This window comes from Nicotiana tabacum, chromosome 19 (assembly GCF_000715075.1).
Source record: "Nicotiana tabacum cultivar K326 chromosome 19, ASM71507v2, whole genome shotgun sequence".
In the NCBI taxonomy this organism is placed as follows: domain Eukaryota; kingdom Viridiplantae; phylum Streptophyta; class Magnoliopsida; order Solanales; family Solanaceae; genus Nicotiana; species Nicotiana tabacum.
In genome coordinates, this window is record NC_134098.1 from 63,894,432 (window position 1) to 63,912,900 (window position 18,469).

Below are 18,469 nucleotides of genomic sequence, written 5' to 3' on the forward strand. Positions count from 1 at the left end.
CACTGTCCACCATGAGTTCCAAATCACTCTAAACTTTCTGCAACGCGTGTAGCTATCCTACCACAGAACCCATATGCTACTTTGCCACTCTCCCACTTTAGTCAAACCCTATCCTTTAAGCAACTACTCGATTTTTGCTTCTCACACTTGGTCTTCTAGAAACTTAACCGCAACAAGACACATCCCACATGTCTTTCCTTATCCTTCGCTGCCCAGTTGTTGCCTTAAATCAAAATCTATCTCTGTAGCACTTGAACCAATCGATCGCTACCAACTTTAAACCTTTCCAAAGATCATCTTCCTTGAGCCCTCAACACCCGGACCACCGATTAAGTCCTGAACTAACTCACACTGCGACCTCTGACAACCGCTTCCCCGGCACTATTTCACATTACCCTGCCTCGAAGGCCAATTGATGAAGACCATAATATCGGCGAACTTAACACATTCAATCCAGGGCGACGACACCACATCACAGATGAAAATTTCACCATGCTCGAAATACCAAGTCTCGTTACTCCGTCAACACAAACCTAAATATTCATAGTCTGATTGCCTTTCCTTCGCCGGAAATAAAATACCGGTTCGACGCATAGACAAGCATCTACCATTACACAAACACGGTGCGATAGCAATGCACGAATCGTCATAACAATCAATGCCAAACCTCAAAACATTAGGTAATACTTATACTGAGCTGTAACGACAGAACGGCCTTCCGTAAGGCGACGACAATAGCCCAATCAAATACGCAGGGAGAAACATCGTTCACCACATCTGTAGTACCATTAAAATTCCTCGATTCCCAATTGATAACAAGCGATTCACGTCGTATAAGATTGAATATGAAGGGAATGAAGGCATAAGCCTCAAAGGAATCGAATCGTACGATGAGGAATCAAGAAGGGAAGTTCTCTTAACAGTCATGTAGCCTCTCGAAGATAAGTACAGACGTCTTTGTACCGATCCGAAAGACTCTACTAGACTCGCTCATGACTCGTGAGACCTAAGTGAACCTAGTGTCCTAATACCATATTGTCACCACCAAAATCCATTGAAGGTCATGATGGCGCCTGACACCGCTGTTAGGCAAGCCAAAAATAAATACTTAATTAGGTTCTCATTTTAATATTTCTGAAATCATATTTCCTTCAATTAAATAGTAAAATATGAAATTTACAAAATAAATAATAATATTTTTAATAATTTCAATACCGGACAACCCATAACCACCCCAAAACCCCATGTCACAAGTGCATGAGCCTCAACTAGGAATGTAAATTAAAATACAACATCTGTCCGAAATACAAATTTGGACAGGAGAAATATAAATACTCTGAAGGAGACTCTGTTGGTTGCGGATCGTAGTATAGAATGCAGCTCACCTAAGTCCCTGCAATAACCACGCCTCTGCGCCCACAAGGCCACTAGACATATATGTATCTGCACAAAAATGTGCAACAAGGCGATGACGTTAGCCCCCAATCGACGCGTACCCAGTAAGTATCCCGCCTAACCTCGAAGAAGCAGTGACGAGGGGTCGACTCGGACACTTACTATGGGCTATAATCAATATACCAATGGTATGATAAATTATGGATTTTTATGAAGCAGCGGTAAAAACAATAACATGAGACAGGTAAATAGTTCTCTTGTTAATAAGAAATTTCCATATTTATTTTCGTCATTTAACATTTGTTTTGGACCTCTGGCCAATGAAAGCTATATCAATTATTATCAATTCCAAAGATATATCATGCGCAAATCATGCCGAGGTCGTACGGCCCACTCCAACATAAATATTTAAATTATGCACTGCCGAGGGTCGAACGACGCGAACCATAGATGCATCTATTTAATCTGCTGAGGTGTTCGGCCCGCTCCACAAAAGAGAAAATACAATTTAAAACAACCAAATTCAAGATTTATTAAGGCAACTATTCAAGAAATACAAATTCTCATTTACGGTCAAGAAGAATGGAGTTTAACCTTTTAAAGTTCCTTTACCAAGTTTCGATATGATTTAAGCAATTTAAATTAACAAGTAGGATGCAAGCATCGCAATTATAATATGATCTGGGTCCTAGACTAACTGGACATAAGCATATTAGTAGCTACGCACGGACTCTCGTCACCTCGTGCGTACGTAGCCCCCACAAATAGAAGCACCTATTGAATTATTTTACCTATGAGGTTAATTCCCTCTTACAAGGTTAGAAAGGAGACTTACCTCACTCCGACGTTCCAAAATCGGCTCCAACGCTGCCCTAACACCTCAAACCGGTGACCGACGATCCAAAACTAGTCAAATAAGACGCAACCCAATCAAAATATACTCTAATACCCATAATTAATCAATTTATAACAATTTCTAACTCTGCTCGAAAAATCGATAAAGCAACCCTCGGGCCCACGTGCCCGGATTTTGAAAATGTTAGAAGATAAACTTTATCCATGACACCATGAACTCAAATATATAATTTATTCTAAATTTCATGTCCAATTTCGTGGTCAAAATCCAAAAATATTAATTGATAGGTTTTTCTTCAAAATCTCAAATTTCTACAAATTTTCATGCATAAATCCATGTATAAACCTTGTATGTAACTCACAATTTAGTAGAAATCACTTACCTCATGAAGGATGACAAAATGTCACTTCAAAATCGTACCCAAGACCGGCTCCAACGAGAGAAAAGAGGTGAAATGAGCCAAAGCCCGATTTGTCTAACTTATACATTCTGCCGAGGCAACTTTCGCACCTGCGAAGCCAAAGGTCGCTTCTGCGGCACCAAGACCACTTCTGCAGAAAACACTGGATGTCGCCCCTTCATACCTGCGGACAATGTCCCGCTCCTACGACATCTCAGGTGCGCAAATGCACCTCGCTCCTGCGCTCCACTCTGCTTCTGTGCTCCAAGAGGCCGCATCTGCGCCATCGCAGATGCAGAAGAATTCTTGCACCCGCGGGCACTGCCCAGCTCATCCAAAAGCGCTTCTGCGACTCTCCTCGCCGCTTCTGCGGCTCCGCACCTGCAGCTAAAACCTCGCAGGTGCGGTTACACCAGATACCAGCTGCCTTAGCATTTTTCTTAGTCCAAAAATCGATCTGTTAAGCATCCGAAACTCACCCGAGGCCTCCGGGACCCCGTCCAATCCCACCAACCAGTCCAATAATATAACACGGAACTGCTCGAGGTCTCAAATCATATCAAACAATATCGAAATCATGAATCACACCCCAATTCAAGCTTAATAAACTTTAGAAATTCAAACTTCTACCTTCGATGCCGAAACCTATCAAATCACATCCGATTGACCTCAAATTTTGCACACAAGTCATAATTGACATTAAGGACCTACTCAAGCTTCCAAAATCGAAATCCGACTCCGATATCAAAATGTCCACTCTCGGTCAAACTTCTCAAAAACCTTCAAATTTCTAACTTTCACCAAATGACCCTAAAATGACCTACGGACCTCTAAATCCATATTCGGACGCGCTTCCAATACCAAAATCGCCTTACGGAGCTATTCCCAGACTCGAAATCCCAAACGGACATTAATAACATTGAAATGCACTTCAACCCAAATTTAGAAAAAATTTCCAAAAATGCCAACTTTTATAATAGGCGCTGAAACGCTCCCGGGTCATCCAAAACCCGATCCGGGCATACGCCCAAGTCCAAAATCATCATACAAACCTGTTGGGACCTTCCAATCCCGATTCCGAGGTTGTTTACGCAAAAATCAAACCTTAGTCAATTCTTCCAACTTAAAACTTCTGAAATTAGAATTCTCTTTCCAAACTAACTCCAAACTTCCCAAAATTCAATTTCGACCATACGCACAAGTCATAATATCTAAAGCGAAGCTGCTCAGAGTCTCAAACCGCTGAATGGCGCTCTAGAGCTCAAAACAGTTAGTCGGGTCGTTACATTATATATCGTGCTTTACTTGCAAAGTCAAGAGGTATGATAACGTTAGCAATATCAATAAATGGTGTAGAATTACGGTTTTACCAAGTATGTATGACTCGCTCAAGATTTTACACTCCTCTTTAAATAACTTAGACAACCACCATAAATATGTAAATGTAAAGTAATGATACTAAATGAACAAAAAAGATAAAATTGACAATCTGGAGTGAAGCACGTATGGCGAAATGTCAAACAGTCGAAATATTTGTCATAAGTTTTTGAGATATAATGAATGTTGATGAACCTTTCATCAAAAAAATACAATTTTTTTAGGAAGATTATGTCAAGTACTACCAGCAGTTCCACAACCAATAAGAATATAAATTGTACATGCCATTTTGATAAAATCATACTTATAGCATCAAATGAATGCCTAAAAAAAATATGCCAGCAAGAACAAATTCAATATTCACTGAGTTGATTATCTTGCTTCAAACGAAGATGAGCAGACAATTAAAAATGATGTCGTCCTTCTCGAAATCAATTGGTTTTTAAGGCCAAGAAGGTATAGTAATTTTGAAGATTGCTTAATAAGAGATACATTTTCATTATTAAATGAAAATGCAAGCGTGCAAAATACATGACTAAAAGAGCTATTTTAGCCGATAGAAATGAATAAGATCGATTAACTAAATTAAATGCTGATTGTGAAGTTTCCTGGTGAAAGAAAAATATTTCTTAGATTTGACTCGGTAAAAGATAATACCAATTATGGCTATTATCAGGAAGAATACGTAAAATACTGTAACACCAAATAAACCTCTGCTATACATATTCGTTGTCAAGTTAAATATATTTTATATACCTTTAATTTAGAATTTAATTTTGGCCTCTAGACATGAAGGATATCTTTTTAAATATGTCCGAAAATAATTTTAAGTACATTTGTTGTATTTTTATATAATAAATTGACTAAAAATTTACGTGCAACACACGTACATAAAAGCTAGTTCTAAAAAATATATATATAAAATACCTAGTTTTGCGAAGAAACAAATTATTCACGTGCCCCATAAACTACCCTGTTCACGTGCCCATAAACTACCCTATAAATCCGCCTCTGCCCCTAGCCACCCGCTAGCTAAAACTATTTTATCCCGTCGAATATTCTTAACCAGCTTCAGCTTTGTGCGGGAAGTGACCAAGGAAAGAATACAAGGGAAAGGTTCTTTAATCCTCCTCCACCCCTCCCCCCCCCCTTTCAAGGAGGAAATATATATATCTAGCTTGTTTTCTTCAATGCATGCACGTCCTTTAATACTAAAAGTCATTTCTTAACAATTAAAATAAACCGAGAAATTAAACCTTTGGATATTGTAATGGCTTACCGGGTTGTTGAGAAAAATACTTAGAGCCTGTTTGGATGGGCTTAACCAGCTTTTAAGCAGTTTTTAACTTGTGGAAGTGTTTGGCAGCCAAAAAATGGGCTTAAAAAAAGTTAAAATCTGCTTAAAAAAAGCCAAAACCAATAAGTTGAAAAACCCAACTTTTTCTAAATTGGCTTAAAAGCCATATTGCTTTGACCAAGGATATTATATTCTTATCCCTTATAATTTTTCTTAATCCCGAAATTACCCCTAAGTAAAAACCCTACAACATACTATTTTTTTTTCTCCATTCTCCAATATTTGTCAATTTCTTGAAGTTCTTAACGTGAAGCAAATAATAGTTTTTTAAATAATGTTTGATACATTCCAATATTTTCTAAATATTGTTCTTTTGGCTTCTTTTTTTGGTTCCATAACATTTAATTTTTTTGGTCGTTGAATCCTTCATTTTTTTTAATTGGTGTAACTATATTCTAAAATCAAATTATTAAATAAATTTACATGTTACCCCTGAATTTGAAGCTATGAACGGAAAATATAATATTATAGTCATCATCTTCTTTATAATGTTAACAACTTTAAGGATATTTCAGTCATTTTAACAAGAAAAAGTGCTTACCAGCACTTGTTTACCAAACACTTCATCAGCTTATTTTAAGTTTCAGCACTTTTATCCAAACATATAACTGCTTATTTATAAAATAAGTTTCAGCACTTATAAAGTACTTTTAAGCACTTAACTTAAAAGTCACTTTTTTTAAGTCAATCCAAACTGGCCCTTATTCCCACCGGGTGTTGATATCAAATCAAACAACTTAATCTTAAAAGTTAAATATTAAAGTGAAGAAATTCGCTGATCATTTAACCATTATTAGATGATATAAAATTCATATCCTGCGATCATTGATTTGGTATAACACGAGACGCCAACAAGTTCTTTCCTTGTTGAGTACGTGCCATCCTAGATGTAACATTTGATTCTTGATTGTTCTCAAACATCCCATATGGGCTTTTCCATAGCAGAATTATTTCCATGTGAAATATTCTGTTGATGGAACGGATTTATAGCACTAGCCTGCATCCTTTGTTGATTTATAGCTGCTTCCAATCTTTGTTGCTCGTGCAAACTTGGTGGCCTTGAAGATCCTCCAACTCCTAAGAAATCAACTGTCAACATGTCATTATTTCCATTGTGTCCAAACACTGTACTTTGGTTCCTGACTCGAATCACACTAGAGCTATCATTTGTATTGTTATTCTCTTGATCATGTTCTGCAACGTTCTTGACAAATCCACCATTAATGTTTTGATCATTGCTCATTAGTATCCCACTGTACATTCCCATGTCATTCATTACTGCTGCTAAACTTGGCCGATTATTATCTGGTTGTGTTTGGAAATTCTCATAAGGTGAGGGGCTAACATAAGGACCAGCCATTGCACTTGTTACAAAGCTCTTTTGCATCATAGGAGAATTAATACTACCACTAGCAGTAGCCCCCATTTGGGCCGCTTTTTGCAAAAGTGCAGTTGCTGACATTGGAGCTTGGCCCTGGACCGTCCCATTTTTACTACTGTCTTGGAGATAATTGAAATTTGATGGGATGTTGGAGCTAAGTTGAAGTCCTGAAGATGATGACGCTACACTTCTTGGGCTACCAAAAAGGTTACCTGTGTTGAAGACGTTGTTAAACAAATAATCAGTCAGTTATTTGTGTATAATCAATACATAATTTAGGTATACAAGTTAGAAAAAGCAATACAACAGTGAAGAATTAACCCAAAATAGCAGTCCGCCCAACCATTTAAACGAAAAATAACTATTGTATGTATAATATGTGTATAATCAATGTATATCTATGTGAATAGTGAATTCAGCCGGCTATTTGTGTAAAGATTCCATAGATAAAAATACATTGTTTTCTAATAACTTAAGCTTTTAAATAAGATGATCACGTCATTTTAAGTACCTGAAGTAGTCGAGAACATGCCACCTGCAGCCATATTATTGTTCATGGACTTGAATGGGATGGGAAGAAGTTCCTGAGGGAGTGATTTTAGTGGGGTTTTGGGATCAAAGTTATTGAAGTCCGATAACCCCAAGGAGGCATTTGATGACATGAGGACATGCATTTGGCCACTTTGCAAATTGGGATCCATGTTGTTCATTAGACTTTGGTTCACTTTGTTGTTTTCTTCGGCCAATGCATCACAGAAAGCTCTATGTGTGATAAAACTGTCCCTCCTGCATTTCAATGAACTTCCCATATTATCACTAAACCAAACTCCCTTAAATTGACATAACAAAAGTACGTTTAAAACTTATTGCGCAATAAAATTTAAAAGCATATTATTAAAGGTAAAATGATAACTTTAAATTTAAATTTTCAAATACATAAAAATGCCTTTCTTTTAAAATAGACTAAAGGAAATTAAAGAGTTGCATATAAAATAGAACAGAAGAATTATAAAATATCTTAAGATCACTAAGCGTATTTTGTATAGACAGGAATAAATGTAAAAAAAATTTCTCTCGACCAAAACGATAATAGCTAGGTACTGCTCATTTTAGCAGCTAAGAATCTTGGATATCAACATGAAATGATGTCCAATATTTGGTTCTTAAGTATCTCCGTTAATTAATTCTTCTAAATGAGAAGACAAACTAACCTGGAGAAAATGGTACCACAGTCACATTTGTATTCTCTTGTTCCACAAGTCTTTTGGTGAGCCTTCCAATCAGACTGCACGGCATATTTTTTGGAACATTTATCACATTTCCATTTCTTTTCTCCATGTTTACGGCTATAATGTTTTTTAATTCCAGTAAGATCACCCAAAGCACGAGCCGGATTGTGGTGCACGCAAGTTGGCTCAGGACATATGTAAACTCGCTTTCTCACTTCAGTTGTAGTTCTTTGCCTGAGCTTCCAAGGGAGATTGTGTCCCCTCCTATGCAACTGCAAGTTTTGGTCCCTCTGAAATCCCTTATTGCAAATCTCACACACGAATCTGTTCGTCGCCATGAGAGTTGTTGGTGATAGGGCGATAACTTCTGCATTTGGATCTACAAGAAGTTCAAGAAGAGAATCGACAATCAGATACGTGGTGAATAGAATTCTTGAACAACCAGTTTAAATATTCACGGCCAAGAAGTACTGGCTTCTAAAATTTTTGTACAACTAACCAGTTTAGATATTCACGTGGATTTTGGAATTCTTGGACAACAAACAATTCATTCAGATATTTATCAAGAAGTAACTGGATTCTAGGAGGAGCAAATTTCTTGAATGATTAGAAGTGTACTATTCATAGACATATATCTAACTTTCTAAGTGGTGTGTGGGTCACCAAAAAAGAAAAAATGAAAAAAGTGCATTTCATCACAGTTTCAATTAAGCAATTATTGGCCCTTTTTGAAAGATGAGGATTTCTCTATTTAAAACAAGCTTAGAGTCAAAGATTCCACCATCATGTCACAGAAGAATTTGCTAAATTGTTCGTTGTAGTAATACATGTTACTACGTTTCTACTTATACGTTCACATCAGATCAAAGAAAACCAATTAATGGTAAAATTTAGTATGCAGCTTCGATAAAATGTTCTTAACTTAAATTAACTAAAGCTCTCTACTTAATTTCAACAATCGAAAACTTCATGTTAAAATAATTGGATTTAGAACTATATTTTACCAGGAGTCCCAGGAAGGTTTCTCTTTTTCTTAGCAAGAGGCTGGTGCTTATTCTGCTGTTGCTGGGATTGTGAACTGGACCCATTACTAGTAGAAGTAATAGAGGAAATATTATTGGAAGTCTTCAAATGGGCTGCTTGATTATGTTTCTGAACTTCTTCTCCAGTGTTCCCTGAAGAGAAACTGCCTTCTTCACCTGAAATATTTGACATTTAGAAACTAGACTATAAAGGGTGAAATATTATGTCTGTTTTTTGCTAGCTTTCGGAAACTCTGCTTTGTTGTTTCCTACTTTTTGTTTAGTTGTTGGTGCAAAACGGGTTGAAGGAGATTTGTTTCTTTGGAAGAACATAAATCTAGGAATGTGGTATGAGTAGAGGAAGACAAAAACCAGGGAACTCTCTCCTCTATTTCTGCTGTTACAATAACTTAAGAGCCATGGTCTTCTTGGCTTATACTAATATATATAGTGTGGATATAAAGACAATTGATGTGGAAAGGCCCCTAACTTTCTATAGTTTCGTTTTACTATAATTCAATGGGCCTTGGAAAGATCTTCTGTCTAATTGCCCCCCCCCCCCCCCTTTTCCCACGGGTCCAACGGATAATACAAAAAAGATCAAGTTATGTCATTATTTAATTTCTATTAGTATTATAGATTTACTTGTCTTGTAACTATGCTGATTGTGTGAATAGTTTGTACTTAGTGGGCGTATACAATTTAAACTCAAATGTTTGTCCTCTAAATTGAGTAATGGTTCTAACGATATATAATTTAAATCAGTACCAATTGATAAACAATGAATTAAATAGATAAATTGAACAATAAAATAAATCAAATCAGCCTGCAAACAATGTCACTACCTCGATTCGCAATAATCTCGAGATCAGTTAATAAGAACAGTAGATGATGGAACAAATAATGATGAACAGTAAGCAAGACAAAGAAAGCAACGTATGTATATATTCTTAATAGTGAATCATGCCCTACAAATGATTGGAACTCCTCTTTATATAGTAGAGGAAACGTTGCTATGGTATGTCTCTAATTACAGAAGGAAATCGTGTAAACAGCTAGTTAACCGCTTCTGATTTGGTCTGTTCCGAGATTCACGCTACTATCCTCGACCAATCACGAATATCCGTCCTGAGATTCACGCCATGATCTTCGACCGGTTACTGATATCTCGCAATCATACTTGATCTCGATTGTTGCTGGCCTCGGTCTCGACGTACACTTCGATCTCTAGCCTTGATGTCTCATCTTCGAGCTCGGGTCTAATTTATTATGAGGCTACCCCGATGCAACTCTCTCATCTCGATCAAACCCGATTTTGATCGTATACATCAAACAAACCCAAAAGAGAAATCTAAGGGAAAGAATAAAATTGACTAAAATACACCCAGAAAGGAAAACGTAAGAAAATGAGAAAAACTGAAAAATGCATTCCAAAGGGTATCTGTGTATTTTTTTTCTTTCTTCTTCTTCTTAGATCTGTAATTTGCAGTTACTATCGCAGTGATACTGATCAGTTCTATGTCACGGCCTTGTTTTGATTGAGTATTCACTTATGATTAACGTAGCATCATAATTCAAAAAGGAGTGTTCTAATTGTTGGCGCAAAAGAGAAGAAAAAAGAAAAACTTAGATAGTATTATTACAGAACTAGGGAGAATAAGGCCAAGAGGAAAAAAAAAGTAAGAAGAAAGCACCAAATACATGAAAGTTAAACAAAACTTTGGATCAGTTCCTAGTGTGAAAGACAAACTACAACAACTATTCAAACGAAAAGAAATAATTTTAATAGTGGCCAGTGCTTTCTTGATGTGACGCAGCAAATAATGTGACAAAACATCACAATGGTGTTATAAAATAAAGACGGTAAAGTAAATAAATCGAAAACAAGTATAGAGGGAGATTGATATTTTTATTCAACTTCAAACTGATGTACATAATGAACTGAAATCTTCTTTATTTATAGAAGAAAGGAAACTGTTGTGTAAGCTGCTACTACAAGTTGTTGTGTAAGCTGCTACTGCAATCTACTGTGTAAGCTGCAATTGTAAGCTGCTATTGTACCAGATATAGATAATCTTCTATCGGTGGTAATATTTATCCATAACGGAGTACCGAAAAGATAAGCTTCTTCAAGAGGCTTATTTCCAATAGAGTACTAAATAGATAAACATATTTACGGCGGAATCCCATATGGATAAGCTTTTTCAGGAAGCTTATTTACAAGGGAGTACTAAATAGATATCCATAATAAAATATATTTATAACACCCCTCATTGGATGTTCATTAAAAGATAATATGCCCTATTTAAAACCTTACTAGAAAAAATCCCATGGAAAAAAATTCTAGCGAAGGAAAAAGAGTACACATATCTAGTAATACGCATTGCTAGCTGACTCATTAAAAACCTTATAAGGAAAATCCTGTGGAAAAAACCTTAGTAAGGAAAAGGAGTACATCGCGTATTTTACTCCCCCTGATGAAAACTTTGTTTCAAATATTGAGTCTCCATATTCTAATTTTGTATACTATCTTCTCAAAAGTTGAAGTTGGTAAAGATTTAGTGAATAAGTCTACTAGATTGTCACTTGAATGGATTTGCTGCACAACGATATTACAATTCTTCTCGAGAACAATTATTGAGTTTCCGTATTCCAATCTTGTATACTTTCATGTGTGGATCTTTTATCACATTCTAACCCACATTTTTCTCCAATAAAATAAATCACAGATCTCAATCATACGCATTCCCTACTTGCTTCATGAATAACTATTATCTCAGCATGATTTGAAGAAGTAGCAGCAATAGATTGCTTTGTGAAGCGTCATGATATGACAATACCTCCACATATAAACACATACCCGATTTGAGATCGATCTTTATGGGAATCAAATAAATAACCTTCATCTGCATAACCAATACGATCTGCACCACCTTTGTTAGCATTAGCAAGATACATAAATGCACCAAATTTCACTGAGATAGAGTATTTCAGGACCAAGTAGTTCCTCATCCTCTTCTAGAGGTCGGAACGGATCCTTATTCACTTCATGTGATCGAGCACCCATTTGGTATACTTAATGGGTGTGCTTTGTCCATGTAAAAGCGTTTTAAGACCTTTTCTGTATAGACAGATTGATGGATAAAGATCACGTCTGCTAAATATTCAATTTGCATACTAAAATAAAGTTTTTCCCTTTGGAGCTCTTCTGGAGTTCCTATGAGATTTATGCCATTAACATAAACAACAAGTATAACAAACTATGATGTTATTTTCTTTGTAAAAACGCATGAACAAATGCCATCATTTACATAACCTTCATTCATCAATTCAGTTAGGCGATTATATCACATGCGCCCAGATTGATTTAAACCGTACAAAGATCTTTGTAATTTGATCGAGTACATTTCTCGAGACTTTGAAGTATATGCTTCAAGCATTTTAAATCCTTCAGGGATCTTCATATTGATTTAATCAAATGAGTTATATAGGTTATGACTTGCATTTAAATGGCATGACATCTTCAGGTGTCTGGACTACAGGCTCGATCCTCACAATCTTTTATAATATCGTGCACTATATTGGATTAAATATATCATCGATGATCATTTTGTATCGGTTCCTAAGCGACATAACTTGTTGAGATCTCATCACTTTCTTTATTTTCAGGTACCTAAACTTCTTCTGGAGTTTCATGAAATGTTATGTCGTGGGCTCTTCTAGAGCTCATTTCCTCCTCATTATGATCATTTTGATCATTTGCTCCTATCATTTTTCAAGGATTGTTACCTTTGGAACCGATCGGTTTACTACGCTTCATGCGCGCTGTAAACTTTATCCTTCAGGGACTTTAATTTTAATAGGAGCATTTGCAGCTGAAATGTGATATTTAATTTTGGATCAGCAAATACTTCTGGCATTTGACTTGAATTATCTTCTAAGTGAGGATCATATTAATGATAATTCGATTCATATAGCATATTTTCCAATTGTTTATTCCATCCCCAAATGTTAGAAAAACTAACACATATTTCAATCTTCTTTGGAAAACCTATCTTTGTGCATTGTGATAGAGAAATTAATCATATACCACACATCAAAAGTTATTAGATAGTAAAAATATTTGGTTTCTAATCCTAAACCAATTGTGAGGGGAGGACTTATCATATTTTGTTGGTCTGATGCATACAAGTGTTGTTGTATGCAATTTATAAAATCTTAGACCAACATATGAGGCTTGTTATCATAAGCAATAGTTTAGCCATTAATAGGAGGTATTCTGTCATGACCCAAAATCAACCGTCGTGATGGAGCCTATCGTGGAACTAGGCCAGCCTCAACTCAACAACACAACACCAACAACAATAAGTTTGAAAACGTTAACGAAAGCTTTTAACATTTAAGAAAAACTGTTTGAAACACAAGAAAATCCCAAAGTGATACAATCCAGCCGAAAACCAGGGTGTCACTGAGTACATGAGCGTCTAGATCAGAAATACAATCTACTATAGTGTCTGGAGATATAAACTGAAAGTACGACAAAGATAAAGAATGAGAGTCAAGGCCCGCGAATGCAGTGCATCTACCTTGATAGTCTCCAAAACTCTAGGATCCTCAATCGGCAGCCGCCGCTACGACTGGTATCGCCTGGATATGCACACGAGGTACAGGGAGTAACGTGAGCACACCAACTCAGTAAGTAACAAGTCCAAACTTTGGACTGAAAGGTAGTGACGGACTCAACCTCAATAGGTATAAAATAAATAAATGTGCAGAAACGTAGGCATGCTTTCAAGTCAAATATACAGCTCAAACAGTAAAGAAAATACAGATCTGAACAGTGCAAGGTATACAACTCAGCTATCTCTACATGCCAATGCACAGACTGTATGAAATGCACCATGTGCTCCACTCTCAAGTATTCATCCACTCGGTACTGTATATGGCCATTCGGCCCAGGGAAATCCATCCAAGAACATATACAACACTGACTATAAGTCACCAGTACCGAGGAAAAAGGGCAATCCAACCATGTGGAGAAATCCATCTCCAGGTATCAAGTACTTCGGACAAATCCATGTCCAGTGAAATCCATCCCTCAATAATATCATCCGCGCTCACTGGGGGTTTGTTACAGACTCCGGAGGGGCTCCTACAGCCCAAGCGCTATTATAATCATCAATATAAACTTTGCGGCGTACAGCCCGACCACATAATTGTCACTCATAACCAGGCACTCGGCCTCACTCAGTCATCAATCTCTCCAGTCTCACCACGGGCTCACAATGTCATGAAAACAACGTGGAGCAATGATATGATGAATCAATAAATAACTGAGACCGAGATAAGATATAAAAATGCATGATCATGACTGAGTATGAAATAGTAAATGAAACTAGTGAGATGACAGCAAGAAACGAACACTAAGGGTCCAACCAGTACTGGCACAAAGCCTAAACATGATATCTAGCACGATCTACAGCTCAACTACTTTATCACACGATGAAAACATGGATATCAACAGGATAGAGTCATTAAACGGTGCCATAGAATCACCCAGGTTACAATTCTCACGGTGCACGCCCGCACGCCCGTCACTTGGCATGTGCGTCACCTCAATACCAATCACATAGCATATAATTTAGGGTCTCGAACCCTCAGAACCAAGTTTGAAAATGTTACTTACCTCAAAGCAAGCAAAATCCTACTCCGTGACGCCTTTGCCTCTCAAATCGGCCTCCAAACGTCCCGAATCTAGCAACAAGCAATACAATACGATTAATATAGGCTAAAGGAGGTCAATTTCACAAGAAAACTATCAATTAGAGTAAAAATCCGAAATTGACTCAAACCCAGCTCCCGGGCCCACATCTCGAAATCTAACAAAAGTCATAAAACCCGAAAGCCCATTCACTCATGAGTCTAGTCATACCAAATTTACCAAAATCCGACCTCAATTGCCCCTCCAAAACCCCAAAGTTCACTCTCCAATTCCCAAGCCCTAAATACCGAAATTTCCAATTCCAATCCCTAATTAAATGATGAACAAAGCCATAGATTCACGGAAATTATAAGAATACGGGTTAGAATCACTTACCCTAACGTCCTCCTTGAAAACCTTCGAAAACTCGCCTCTCTTCTGAGCTTCCCAAGTCCAAAATTGAAAAATGGAAGACAAAGCCTCGAGCTGGGGTTTTCTGCCCAGTTAAAACTGCACCTGCGGAACCGCATTTGCGAAAAGGGCTCCGCTTCTGTGAAAATTCATTAAAAGGCTGACTCCGCTCCTGCGATCTCCTGACCGCATCTACGGTCATCGTAGATGCGGGACCCAAGCCGCACCTGTGTTCCATCTGCGCCTCCCAAACTGCTTCTGCGACCACCGCAGATGTGGGATTTCTATCGCACCTGCGGTCTGAGCCCGAGTCTCCCTTAGTCGCACATGTAACTCTTCTTTCGCTCTTGCGGCCTCGCACCTGCGGTTCCCACTCCGCAGGTGCAGAAAGCACCAGTAGCAGCAGCTTCAGCTGCACTTCTCCACTCCAAACCTTCCGTTAACCACCCCAGAATCACCCCGAGGCCCTCGGGACCACAACAAACATACCAACATATCCTATAACCTCATACAAACTTAGTCGAACCTTCGGATCACTCAAATCAACATCAAAACACCAAATTACGCCCGGATTCAAGTCTAAGAACTTTTAAACTTCCAAATTTCACAAACCATGCCGAAACCTACCAGTCCACGTCTTGATGACCTCAAATTTTGCACACAGGTTAGAAATGATACCATGAACCTACTCCAACTTCCAGAAATCCAATACGACCCCAATATCAAAATTTTCACCACCGGCCAAAATCACCAAAATTCTAATTTTTGCCAATTCAAGCCTAATTCTACCATGGACCTCCAAATCACATTCCGGACTCGCTCCCAAGTCCAAAATCACCTAACGGAGCTAACGAAACCATCAAAATTCAAATCCGAGGTCGTTTACACATAAGTCAACATCCGGTCAACTCTTCAAACTTAAGCTCTCAACTAAGAGACTATGTGTCTCAATTCACTCCGAAACGACTCTGAACCCGAACCAACTACCCCGGTATATCATAATATAGCTGAAGAACACAAAAAGAAGCAGGAAATGGGGGAATGGGGCTATAACGCTCGAAACGACCGGTCGGGTCGTTATATCCTCCCCCTCTTAAACAAACGTTCCTCCTCGAACGAGTCTAGAAACATACCTGGAGACTCAAATAGGTGTGGATATTTGTTCCGCATCTCCCGCTCAGTCTCCCAGGTGGCCTCCTCCACAGGCTGACACCTTCACTGAATCTATATCCTTTGACCTCAGCTTCTGAACATGAGACTCTAAAATGGCCACCAGCTCCACATCATAAGTCATATCACTATCCAACTGAACCGTGTTGTAGTCCAAAACATGGGACGGATCGCCAATATACTTCTGGAGCATAGAAACGTGAAACACTGGATGCACACTTAACAAGTTGGGTGGCAAGGCAAGATTATAAGCCATCTTCCCTAACCTTTGAACACCTCAAAAGGCCCAATGAACTGGGGGCTCAACTTGCCCCTCTTCCCAAACCTCATAACACCATTCGCGGTTGAAACCTTCAGCAAAACCTTCTCTCCGACCATGAAAGACACATCATAGGCCTTCCTGTCCACATAGCTCTTCTGCCTAGACTGCGTCGTGCGAAGCCGCTCCTAAATCAATTTCACCTTGTCTAATGAATCCTAGACCAAGTCTGTACCCAAGATCCTAGCCTCACCCGGCTCAAACCATCCTACTGGAGATCTACACCTCCTTACATATAAAACCTCGTACGGAGCCATCTGAATGCTCGACTGATAACTGTTGTTATATGCAAATTCTGCGAGCGGCAGAAACTGATCCCATGAACCCCTAAAATCGATGACACAAGCGCGTAGCATGTCCTCCAATATTTGAATAGTGCTCTCGGACTGTCCGTCCGTCTGAGGGTGAAAGATTGTGCTCAACTCAACCTGAGTACCCAACTCTCGCTGCACTGCCCTCCAAAACTGCGATGTAAATTGAGTGCCCATATCTGAAATGATAGAAACTGGGACACCATGCAGGCGAACAATCTCTCGGATGTATATCTCAGCCAACCGCTCTGAAGAGTAAGTAGTACCTACTGGAATGAAGTGCGCGGACTTGGTCAGCCGATCCACAATAACCCAAATAGCATCGAACTTCCTCGAAGTCCGTGGGAGCCCAACTACAAAGTCCATGGTGATCCGCTACCACTTCCACTCTGGGATATCTAACCTCTAAAGCAAACTACTAAGCCTCTGATGCTCAAACTTAACCTGCACCGAACCACAAACCTAACTATATCCTTCTTCATCTGCCTCCACTAATAGTGTTGTCTCAAATCCTGGTACATCTTCGCGGCACCCGAATGGATGGAATACCGCACGTTGTGGGCCTCCTCAAGAATCAACTCCCGAAGCCCATCCACATTGGGTACACATATCCGGCCCTGCATCCTCAACACGTCATCATCACCAATAGTCACATCTCTAGAATCACATCGCTGAACTTTATCCTGAAGAACGAGCAGGTGGGGGTCATCATACTGACACTTCCTAATACGGTCATAAAGAGAAAACCTGGAGACCACACAAGCCAATACTCGACTCGGCTTCGAAATATCCAATCTGACAAGCTGGCCAGCTAAGGCCTGAACATCCAATGCCAAAGGTCTCTCTGCTGCTTAAAGATATGCTAAACTACCCAAACTCTCCGCCCGGCGACTCAAAGCATTGGCCATCATATTGGCCTTCCCCGTATGGTATAAAATAGAGATAGCATAGTCCTTGAGAAGATCCAACCATCTCCGCTGGCGAAAATTAAGATCCTTCTGCTTGAACAAATGCTGCAACTCCGGTGATCAGTATAGATCTCACAATGAACCCCATACAAATAGTGTCGCCAAATCTTTAAGGCATGCACAATAGCTGCTATCTCAAGATCATGGACATGATAGTTCTTCTCACGAGTCTTTAACTTGCACGAGGCATAGGCAATCACCCTACCCTTCTGCATCAGAACACATCCAATACCTATCCTCGAAGTATCGCAATACACAGTGTAAGAACCTGAAGCTGACGGCAGAACTAGAACTGGAGTTGTGGTCAAAGCAGTCTTGAGCCTCTGGAAGCTCTCCTCACACTCATCTATCCAACTGAATGGAGCACCCTTTTGGGTCAATTTTTTCAAGGGCGGTGCAATAGATGAAAATCCCTCCACAAAGCGACAGTAATAGCCCGCCAAACCAAGAAAGCTCCTAATCTTCGTGGCTGAGGACGGTCTAGGCCAACTCTGCACCGCCTCTATCTTCTTCGGATCCACCTGAATACCCTCACTGGACACCACGTGCCCCAAGAATGCTACTGAACCGAG

The 18,469-nt window shown here is 38.8% G+C and overlaps 1 protein-coding gene across 1 annotated transcript; it reads right to left on the bottom strand.

Annotated features, from left to right (window-relative positions):
• Positions 1 to 6,032: 6,032 nt before the first annotated feature.
• LOC107796720 (zinc finger protein GAI-ASSOCIATED FACTOR 1-like) lies at positions 6,033 to 9,444 on the bottom strand. Its single transcript, XM_016619518.2, has 4 exons — positions 9,000 to 9,444; positions 7,978 to 8,374; positions 7,278 to 7,552; positions 6,033 to 6,978 (listed from the first exon to the last, which is right to left on the bottom strand). Exons 1-4 carry the CDS (start codon positions 9,208 to 9,210, stop codon positions 6,299 to 6,301), a joined length of 1,563 nt encoding a protein of 520 aa, XP_016475004.1. The 5' UTR covers positions 9,211 to 9,444; the 3' UTR covers positions 6,033 to 6,298.
• Positions 9,445 to 18,469: the final 9,025 nt, after the last annotated feature.

What these genes read in the sequence shown, in the direction of transcription:
- LOC107796720 (XM_016619518.2), bottom strand. Translation starts at nt 9,210, where the DNA reads ATGTCAAATATTTCAGGTGAAGAAGGCAGTTTCTCTTCAGGGAACACT. An exon ending in TGTGGTACCATTTTCTCCAG is followed by an intron (nt 7,553 to 7,977) that starts GTTAGTTTGTCT and finishes ATTGAAATGCAG; the next exon opens with GAGGGACAGTTTTATCACAC. An exon ending in CATGTTCTCGACTACTTCAG is followed by an intron (nt 6,979 to 7,277) that starts GTACTTAAAATG and finishes TCTTCAACACAG; the next exon opens with GTAACCTTTTTGGTAGCCCA.